General features: G+C 33.6%; 1 protein-coding gene across 2 annotated transcripts in view; it reads left to right on the top strand.

Moving 5' to 3' along the window:
- Window positions 1-10939, top strand: part of LOC127735873 (uncharacterized) — a 41390-nt gene extending 30451 nt beyond the window's left edge. For both annotated transcript variants that reach the window (XM_052246273.1, XM_052246272.1), the window contains exons 6-10: window positions 343-1284; window positions 2689-2856; window positions 3094-3182; window positions 8071-8211; window positions 8730-10939. In XM_052246273.1, coding sequence (XP_052102233.1) covers window positions 343-1284; window positions 2689-2856; window positions 3094-3182; window positions 8071-8211; window positions 8730-10428 — 3039 coding nt within the window. In that variant the 3' untranslated portion in view covers window positions 10429-10939. The remainder of the gene's footprint in view (window positions 1-342; window positions 1285-2688; window positions 2857-3093; window positions 3183-8070; window positions 8212-8729) is intronic.
- Window positions 10940-11203: the final 264 nt, after the last annotated feature.

Raw genomic sequence — 11203 nt, 5'->3', positions numbered from 1 at the left:
AACATGACATTTTCCTGCAAATCTCTTCACTGCCAATATCGTGATTCATAGAAACCTTTATCAGTTCGTACAAAGAAAATTGATTTATATATTTATATTCATTGTTCCAGCAAGCTTGGTTGATGTTTATGTAGCGGCGAAAGTTGAATATCTTCATGCCTATGTTACTTCTATGACCATGGTCATCATGCCGATGTTACATCTATGACCATGGTCATCATGACTATGTAACTTCTATGACCATGGTCAAGTTTTGTTTGACTGTCATTTTCCCTCTTTGTTTATGAATTTGCTTTCAAGTAATTATCCCTGTCTTTTTTAAATGAAATTTATTCATTACAGACACATCCAGGTTCTGAGGAATTCTACTTTCTTACAGATCCAGAGAAATTATTGCTGAGTCACTGGTCTTCCGATCCAGTTTGGCAGCTCGTGGATCGTGCAATCTCATTGCAAGAATTCGAAAATTTACCATTCGTCAAGCCACATTTCTACGTTTGCGAGTTGAATTTTATGGCAAATGTCAAATCCACTATACAAACGAAACGTGGCCAAGTAAAATGGGACCTTGGAATCACACAGCCGACAAAATTCTTTTTCAGAATGACCACATTTGATACTGGTAGTGAATCAGTAGATGGACAGTCTTTAAAAAATTTTGTTTATCATGAAGTCCATAATGGACGAGCAAATTTTATCCTGAGATCACCCCCTCAAGGAATGTATTTACTAAAGCTCTATGCAAAACAGCTTATAACAGATCGTAAAGAGGAGATTACCAAATTCCAGGAAGTGGTTTCGTATAGGGTCCAAATAGACCGCACGTGCATAGAGGATGATCCATTGCCTTGCTGCTGGGATCGTACATGGGGACCAGGTACCAGGAGTGAAAGAATGTGTCTTTATCCAGTTCAGAAAAAGGGAACAATAACAACAACGGAAAAATCTATTTGTATCGAAATCAACAAAACTAGACCCGTTAATATATTCTGTAGATGTATCCGAAATGACTGGAACGAGAGAGAACTGCAGAAGTGCATCAAGATACAAGACAATGACACGAAGGCTTATGTTGTCCTTACTATGCCTATGTCAGGTGAATATGGGCTTGAAATTTACGGCAGTTTTCCTAATCAACCAGAAAATGTGTATACACATGTATGTCAATATCTGATTGTCTGTACACGAAGAGATGATGATCAAAATGAGGAATTACTGCAGCAATACCTACTCTCTCCTGGAAGTAGAAATGTTGAATCTTTTGAAAAGATGACAGCTAAAAGTGTAAGTTGGCTGAATGAAGAAATTAAAAAAATATCATAATGAGAAACACTTTTGTTCATAACTTAGTATCTCAAAAGTATGCTTTTAAAACATGGTTGATAAAATATCAAAAACCGTGTTCGAACGCGGGATGTTGAGAATAGCACTGTTGCAGTATTCATTCAGTTTCTACGCTCTTCTTTAAACACATTTTTTTCATAAAGCAGCTGAACCATATTGAATGACATTTCGTTACAGTCCATTGTTGAAATTCTTTTCCATGTTATGTTTTATTCTAATAAATAAAAGAGTCCATTTTCATTAAGCAAGTTAATTGTTAAGTACAGCTAGGTCATTGCATTTTCTGAAGTTGACGTATTATTTTTGTTTACAGTGTGAAAACGAGAAATCTCGTAAAACTCATATAGAACAATATCATTATAACACCGAATGGCTTTTATAAAATAGCATAGACTGTTAAATATTATCGAGGTATATATAGAATTTTGCAATAATTATATGCAGAACTTTTATGTATACGATTCAATCAGAGCTCTGTGATTCATGCATATCGTACATGTATATTAGAAATTATTTCTTTTAAAGAGATGAAAAGTTCGAAAAGTTTCTAGATGTTATAATCACATTGTAAATAGAAAAAGACAAACAATGAAAATAAGATGCGAAACTAGTATACCGACGCTCAAAACTCGTTTATACGTTTTTAATATACTAATCAAGCAAAAAAAAAATGAGGGAACATAGCATGAACTTCAAACGAAGCGAGAACGGGTGCTTACACATGCCAGGATAAGCGTATCCTGCTATATATTCTTAAACAAGTATACAATACAAAATATTTCTCTTTGTATATCGTTTTGGATCAGTTTTTTGTTTAATAATGTCAAATCTTATTCTGATAACAGAGTATCTTAATTTTTATAACATGTTTTCTTAACCTAATCAAACTATTATGTTGATGATACTTAAATTTTCATCAGAGAATTTCTGGTATAATCCTGAAAGATAGTGAATGAACTACGTTAAACCGAAAGACAAAAAACACCTGTATGTTTCATAATATGAAATATTCCTATATGAGAAGAAATGACGATTCTTATGTATATCTAATGCTTTTAAATACATGCTCTCTTTGAATCTTCCAGCTCTTTTCTATATTAGTTTATAAAAGTTGAATATATCCCTTACTAGATAAATGTTCATTGAATATCCCCCCCCCGCAAAGTTGAATGTATCCGTTACTAGATAAATGTTCATTGAATATTCCCCCCTCCCGCAAAATTGAATGTATCTTTTATCTTTTACTAGATAAATGTCCATTGAATATTTTTTTCCGCAAAGTTGAATGCTACCTCTTGATAGAAAAGGATTTTTATGTCTCATAAAACACGTTTTTCTCAACAGGTGCAACCAATAAATAATATGCCAAACGGGGTCGGATCACCACCATCATCATTCCAGCTTTCAGTTGTCAACATGAACGACGCTGATCTTCCAGATCCGGCTCCGATGAACCATCCGACCAATCATAAATTTGAAAACAACAATACCTGGGACAAGCACGTGAAGAAGGTAAATAAAAAAAATCAGGGTAATTTTTCAGCAAATCATTATAATAAAAAATGTTACTCGCTCTTAATGGAAATATACAGTGGAACTTTAAGTTTAAAAAAAATACTGGAATGTTATAGCTTAGAAATGTCAACAAAAATGTGTGTCTATGAAGTAAAACTCATTTCAAAGTATCCTTCATTTATTATTAACTGTACATGCAAGTAACGAACTGTAGCAATACATTTGACTTTTTAGATATGTGAAACGAGTTACACAACATTCCGAGAACTAATGTGGGACCTAATCTATTCCAAGAAACTAGAAGACGATACAACAAAAGCTAGGTATTATATTGCATACCACAAATGTGTTGCAATGTGTTTTTTGAAAGTAAAAAAAAAGGACCATTACATCATACGTTTAGGTAGTATCTATGTTTTGTATATATATATATCTTTATTCTCATAAACATTGCAGATACATAGGTACAGAGAGAGTGCAAAATATGTACATGAATATGCATCTATTTACAAAACATTTATATACAATACAGTGGTTTCAAAATAATATATATTTTAGCCAGGAGGACCCACATGTTTGTTTACACACTTCATGAACTTGCATAATCTTTTTTATGACCCCGTCGTAGCAGTGGGGGCATTACGTTTTACCCTTGTCTGTCTGTATGTACGTCCCAACATTGGTTTACGTTCTCTTTCTTGAGTTTGCAACAACCAAATGTTATGAAACTTATACACAATGCTTATTACCACAAAAAACAGATTGAGTTTGAATTTTGGTGCCATCACTTTAACCGTTCTAGAGTTATGCCCCTTTATAAATGGAAAAATTGCAAAATTTTTAGTTTCCGTTCTCTAACTTAAGTTTGCCTCAACCAAATGTTATGAAACTTATACACAAGGCTTATTACCACAAAACACAGATCAAGTTTGAATTTTGGTGGCGTCACTTTAACCGTTTTAGAGTTATGCCCCTTTATAAATGGAAACATTGCAAAATTTTTATTTTCTTCTAAATATCAAGTAATTTTTAAAATTGGAGTTATCTTCCTTTGTCCATGATTATAGTTGAATCAACTACAATCAATGCTTTATACAATGCAATGTTTAATTTTGACTTCCACTGATAAAACACAGATCAAGTTGAATTTGGGTAGTGTCACTTTAACTATTATTGAGTTATCATGCCCCTTTATAAATCGAAAGATTGCAAAATTTTTAGTTTCCATTCAGTAATTTAAGTTTGCCCCAACCAAATATTATGAAACCTATACACAATATTCATTACCCCAAAACTAAGATCAAGTACAATTTTTTTGTTTCCGTTTTCTAACTATAGTTTGCCTCAACCAAATGTTATGAAACTTATACACAATGTTTATTTCTACATAATACAGATTAAGTACGAAATTTGGTAGCGACACTTTTACCATTCTTGAGTTATGTCCTTTTATAAACATGAAAATTGCTTAATTTTTCGTTTCCGTTCTCTAACTTTAGTTACTCCCAACCAAATGTTAAAAAACTTATACACAACCGTTCTAGAGTTATGCGTGTTTACAAATAGAAAAATTGCTGAATTTTTAGTTTCTGTTCTCTACTTAAGTTAGCCTCAACCAAATGTTATTAGACTTGCACACAATGCTTATTACCACAAAACTCAGATCAAATTCAAATTTGGGTAGCGTCACTTTTACCGTTCTTCAGTTATGTCCCTTTATAAATATATGATATGCAAATGGGGCGCATCATCTGTGTCCACATGTGGACACTATCCACATTTATTGTTTAATTTGCTCATCAATTTTCTAAACTTAAGTGTATTAACACGAGCCAAATAGTATTTTTCAAGGTAAATTTTCTTATGTCGTTAAAAAATGGACAGCCTAGCAGATAATGAAATTCGTCTCCAATGCTACCAGTTTTACAAAGATGACATTTTCTATCATTTCTATTAACATTACTCCACCTCCCTGTCTCTATTGGGAGTCTGTGGTTTGTGGTTCTATATCTACATAAAATAGTACGTTCGTGCAGATCCAGGATATCAAAATATTTTTCAAAATTTAATTCTAACGTAATTAACTGCTTTTGTAGACTCTTGTAATTGTGTATTCCACAACTGTTTGAATTGGTCTTGTAGTCGCAACTTTAGTGCATTTTTTAACCATATATCGTTACCAAAATATTGAGTAATCCAAATATTTGAAAAACCACTTTCATCCAATATGTTTTTAAACTTACTTACAAAAAATATACATATATTGTTAACAGTAAACAGTGTTTTTTATAGTGTATATACGATAGAAGATAACTTAGTCTATTAAGCAGATACTAATTTACACCAATAAGATGCTATTTTTAATTTAATATCAATTTCCAAAGGATATCTACCAAGTTCCCCATTTACCATATAGCTAGGTGTGGAATTTTTTAGTTTCAAAAGAAGTTTACAGAATTTCAGATGGATTCTTTCTATAATATCAACATCACCATGCCCCCAAATTTCACATCCCTACTCTAGTATGGGTTTCACAACTTTATCGAAAAGATCTAAGTGACACTGAATGGAAAGAATATGTATGCGGCCCGATTTCAACACATTAAACATAGCTTTTGTGGCTTTTTCTGCTAGGTACTTCTGTGCTATTTTAGTATTACCAGTTCTAGATAATAATATGCCCAAATAATTTTTTTAACAATTTCAATGTCAGTGCCGTCTATATCAAAATGTAAATTTGACGGCATCTGCATCTTAAAGAAATCATCACTTTAGTTTTCGTGACGTTAATTTTAAGCTTCCAAACATTACAGTCGGCATTGTAATGATTGGAAGAAAGGTATGTAGTGCCTCTCAGCATAGAAATGAAATAAAAAATAAATACATGAACCACCGACTCTCACAAACTAGACTTTATTGGTTCCAAGCTGGAGAACAGTGGGTTCGATAATGATTTTCAATAAGTTTTACACATTTAAACCTGCACTCTGTTTGACTTATTGTTGCACAAAAAATATTATTCTAAACAGTGGATAGCATGGGAATAGTTCAGATACCATCATGCACCAACATCACGCAATACTTTCTCTCAAATTATACACAAAACCATCAAAATATTACTTTCTGACAAGTAAAAAATTATGGACAAAATCAATATTTTAAAGGAACGGTGCTTTTATTGCAGTTGTGTTTTGTCTCGTGCTCGTGTACGATACTTTGAAAATATGCATATGATATATATTTAACATCATATCAAAATAGTTATCAATTTAAAAAAAAAACTTCAAAATATGTTGTATATGATAAAGATATGATACCGATTTAAGTGAACATTACATTTGTTTCATTAATAACCTTTATTAGGTACGCTAAAGCAATTTTTTGTTAACTTTATATACTAGAAGATGCCCGCGAAATCGCGGTACAATTGGGCAAGTGTTGAAACAAAGAGTGTCAAGGGTGCCTGTGTTTACACACAAAAAGGGTGAGGGGTCCGGACGTCGGGTGCCTGTGTTTACACATAAAAAGGGGGAGGACCACTTCGACACGTCCAACGTCCATTTCATTTTTGGACATTTCTGCACATGAGTAAATAGGGTGGATGTCGTGTAATTTAGCAAAATGATGCACTTACAATACAATACAGAATCCTTATAGGCCTAACTGTTCTATTTTCTATCCTTTCTTCTTACTTTCACTTAGATTTCGCGGGCAGTACGTCGACTGAAAATGCGCGAAAGCGTATAAGATACGGATCGATAACGGTCTCCGAACTTGGATATTTTCTCAAAAATTGGCGTTTTCTGTGAAAAAAAATATTGTTTCAAAGACAAATTTAGGAAGTACAAAAACACCACATTTATACGTCATATCACAAATATTTCAGAGGAGTTGCAGTTCAATGAAATCGGTCTCTTCCTTTAGTAGTACAGATAATTAATCACGCTGGTCAAACCAATACCGCTAATGCAATGTATAGTTAGTAAATAGAGCAAGATTATAGCATTCATAACGACGAACATGCCCTCTCTATAGTTAGTAAATAGAGCAAGACTATAGCATTCATAACGACGAACATGCCCTCTCTATAGTTAGTAAATTGAGCAATATTATAGCATTCATAACGACGAACATGCCCTCTCTATAGTTAGTAAATTGAGCAATATTATAGCATTCATAACGACGAACATGCCCTCTCTATAGTTAGTAAATAGAGCAAGACTACTAATATATCATTCATAACGACGAACATGCCCTCTCTATAATTAGTAAGAAGAGCAAAATTATTGCATTCATAACGACGAACATGCCCTCTCTATAGTTAGTAAATAGAGCAAGATTATAGCATTCATAACGACGAACATGCCCTCTCTATAGTTAGTGAATAGATCAAGATTATAGCATTCATAACGACGAACATGCCCTCTCTATTGTTAGGTCATAGAGCAAAACTATAGCATTCATAACGACGAACATGCCCTTTCTATAGTAAGTAAATAGAGCAAGACTATAGCATTCATAACGACGAACATGCCCTCTCTATTGTTAGGTCATAGAGCAAAACTATAGCATTCATAACGACGAACATGCCCTCTCTATAGTTAGTAAATAGAGCAAGACTATAGCATTCATAACGACGAACATGCCCTCTCTATAGTAAGTAGAACAAGATTATATCATTCATAACGACGAACATGCCCTCTCTATAGTTAGTAAGTAGAGCAAGACTATAGCGTTCATAACGACGAACATGCCCTCTCTATAGTTAGTAAGTAGAGCAAGATTATAGCGTTCATAACGACAAACATGCAAGATTATAGCATTCATAACGACGAACGTACCCTCTCTATAGTTAGTAAGTAGAGAAAGATTATAGCATTCATAACGACAAACATGCCCTCTCTAAAGTTAGTAAGTAGAGCAAGATTATAGCATTCATAACGACGAACATGCCCTCTCTAAAGTTAGTAAGTAGAGCAAGATTATAGCGTTCATAATGATGAATATGCCCTCTCCATAGTTAGTAAATAAAGTAAGATTATATCATTCATAACGACGAACATGACCTCTCTATAGTTAGTTAAAAGAGCAAGACTATATCACTCATTACGACGAACATGCCCTCTCATGTTGGAACACATGTTTAATTTCATTCTTGTAATTGTGTTACGATCCGAAAACAAGTTTTGTAAAATGGTTATTTCATTTCAGAATCTTATTTACATGGTTGGTGTCAGTTAATCGCCAGGAACTAACTTTTGAAGACGTGGAACCTGGAAGTCCAGAAGAAGTTCTTAATGGATTGAGTAATGGAAGAACTACTTATGCTATGGCTTTTCATACACTGTGTTTGTAAGTTAATTAAGTTAAGAATATTCTCTAAAATTATTTCATCACTTCATTTTTTTTAAAAGAAAGTTCGATTTGGAAAGTACATTGATAGAACATTGTTGTACCAAACTTAATCTATCATTTGGTTTTTTTTTTGAGATCATAAAAATTGAAAACAGCTATCGAAGTGGATTTATTCTGGATTAATCTGCATATGGAATAGCAGGGGCGTTAACTGATACAGAGTAGTCAAGCCCACGTAAGCTCAGCTGAGATATTCCATATTCTTTAATGGATTTATATTATTTGGTTATTTTCTAATTCTAGTGACAAAAAAGACTTATCATACCTTTTCCGTTATATTTTCGTCTCATTTTCTGAATATAGCATGAAAATATATTAAGTCTTTCAACAACAAAAGTTTATGTCAAGAGACAAAATAGTGCATTTAATATATTATATATTATATGCGTTATAGTATTAAAAAATATTGATGAAATGTCTTCCGTGGAATAAATTATTTTTGTATATTTTTTCAGACATAGCGGACTACACTGTAAAGTTATAACTGGTGTAGCCAAAGGTTCCGATTACAAACCAGGCCAACCATTGGGACCAGGATCCAATCATCACACATGGAATGTTGTACTAGTAGATGGAATATGGCGTCTAGTAGATGTCAGGTTTGCAAGAAGACCAACACAAACATCGAGTGGAGAATTAAGTTATGAAGTGGACAGCCATTATTTCCTGACACATCCGGTGCTGTTTATTTACACACATTATCCAGACGATGTCCGATGGCAGCTCTTAGAACAACAGGTCTCAGAGGAAGAGTTTTGTAATATGCCAATCATGACGCCACATTTCTTTCTTTTGGGAATAGATTTATTAAGTCACAAGTTGGCAAATATTTATTCAACAGATCAGGTATATATTGCTTTGAAATATCCTAAAAATAGAACGTATAACTTTACTTTTAGTATACAAAACGTGGACGGAAGCGACGAATATGAAGGAGTGAAGTTCAATCGTTACGCCATGTTGGAAGCAGCAGACGGTATGGTGACGTTTAGGGTGAGACTACCAAAATCAGGGACTTACGATTTGATAGTCTATGCTAAAGAAGACTTATCCGATAAAAAAGAAAACATGTTTGCTGAAATATGTGACTACAAAATTGTACAAGAAACCGTGTCGTCCACTGTTCACAAACCATACCCACCTTGCGCTTATCAGTCATGGGGAGTCGGTGCTGCTTTCCACAAATTTGGTCTTACTACCAATCAAAATTCTGGCATAGTAGAAACGGTAAATGGAGAAGTTAAAATTGAAATAACTTCTCCAAAACCCATGCAGTTTAGAAGCAGACTGCTTCACTATGAACATACCACCGAGTTTGAAGGTTATGTAACATACAAAACAGTCGACGGTGAGAATGTTTTTAATGCTACTGCGCCTTTCAAAGGTGAATTCGGATTAGAAATCTATGCAAAAGATCCAGATACAGATACAAAAAAGATGCGTCATGTTGCTCAATTTTTAATCTGCTGTAGTGAAGACGTCAAAACCCTTCAACTACCAAAACTTCCATCCGGGTTTTTAGGACCACAACCAATGCTTGTGAAGTATGAGATAACTGCAGCTAGCCATCCGGATCCAGTGATACACACAGACGACAACAAAATAGAAATTGTCTTTAATACATCGGAAGCCATGCGTTTTACTGCTAGTATGTCAGAAGCTGAGACTTCTAATGACTGCTCCGAATATGTATTCATTCAATCAGGTGATAGCGAAGTGAAACTTCTGGTAGAGCCACCAAGATTGGGCTTTTTCCTTCTGTGTGTCCATGGAAATCCATTCACTGATAGTAGTCATCAAATTCCAGGGCTATATAATTACTTGATATATTGTAAGGCTGTTACTAAGGAAGTGGTTCCTTATCCTAAACAATTTGGATATTGGAAGGAAGGCTGCTACATGTGGAAACCACTGTCCATCAAGTCTGGGCTTAGTGGGGAATTTGTGCCTTTTGCAGTACGCGTGCCACGAGCTAAAACAGTTGCAGTGGTGGTCAATAAAGATTGGACCCCACTAATTTTAAACGAAGTGTCCGGCATTTGGGAAGGTTCAATTCAGATAAATTGTACCGAACCGTCAAACAAGGTTGTTTTAGTAGCTAGCTACGGTGATGACCAACTGAGGTTTGCTACATTATTGGAATACGTTCTGTGATGTTGTCTATTCTAGAGTTTTATCGACATTAAAACTTCTTTAAAAAATTTGATTTGATAGAAGTTTTCTATTGATAAAGTTGCTTGATAAATAGTTTTGTAAGTCTATTAACATATAGGTTTTGAAATTTTACAAGTGAAAACATGTAAACATCTTGTAGCCCTATACACTATTGTCTAAGTATAAATTAATTTTACTGTTAACAAGCAAGTTCATGATTATAATTTATGTTTGCTGGTTATTTTGTCGTAAAAAAATAATAGAAAATGTTTTCACCATGATATTTTTGTAAGTTAAAATCATAATTAAAGTAGTGAATCTAGGAAAACATTTTTAGGCTTAAAATTTAGCAAGAGTTATTCCTCTTTGCATTCCTTCTCATGTTCATTTTATCTTAAAGTATTATTATATCCAAGCTCAGTGTATATGATTAGATGGAAAGTCCCTATTGTATTGTTACTGTTTTTTTTATTAATGTATGAAAAATCAAATAAAAAATGATGAATTGAAATGAAAATCATGAACTTAGTAATTATGACGATTGCATTGAGTATGTAAATCATTTTCATATAATTGCGCTAAACACTGACCAAACTAAAATACAGGGTCTGAGACAAATACTGTCAGTGTTAAAGTACCAACAGTATTGCTATGTTGGTCTATTTCTTAAAAACCAGGACTAACCCAGTTCTATGTTAAATATTTTGCAACAAGACCATACATAACCTGGGTTCAAAATACTTCACATCACGATTTTGTTTCAAATAGAGATATC

Source organism: Mytilus californianus, unplaced genomic scaffold (genome assembly GCF_021869535.1).
Source record: "Mytilus californianus isolate M0D057914Y unplaced genomic scaffold, xbMytCali1.0.p SCAF_3, whole genome shotgun sequence".
Lineage (NCBI taxonomy): Eukaryota > Metazoa > Mollusca > Bivalvia > Mytilida > Mytilidae > Mytilus > Mytilus californianus.
This window is presented reverse-complemented; position numbering and strand designations above follow the sequence as displayed.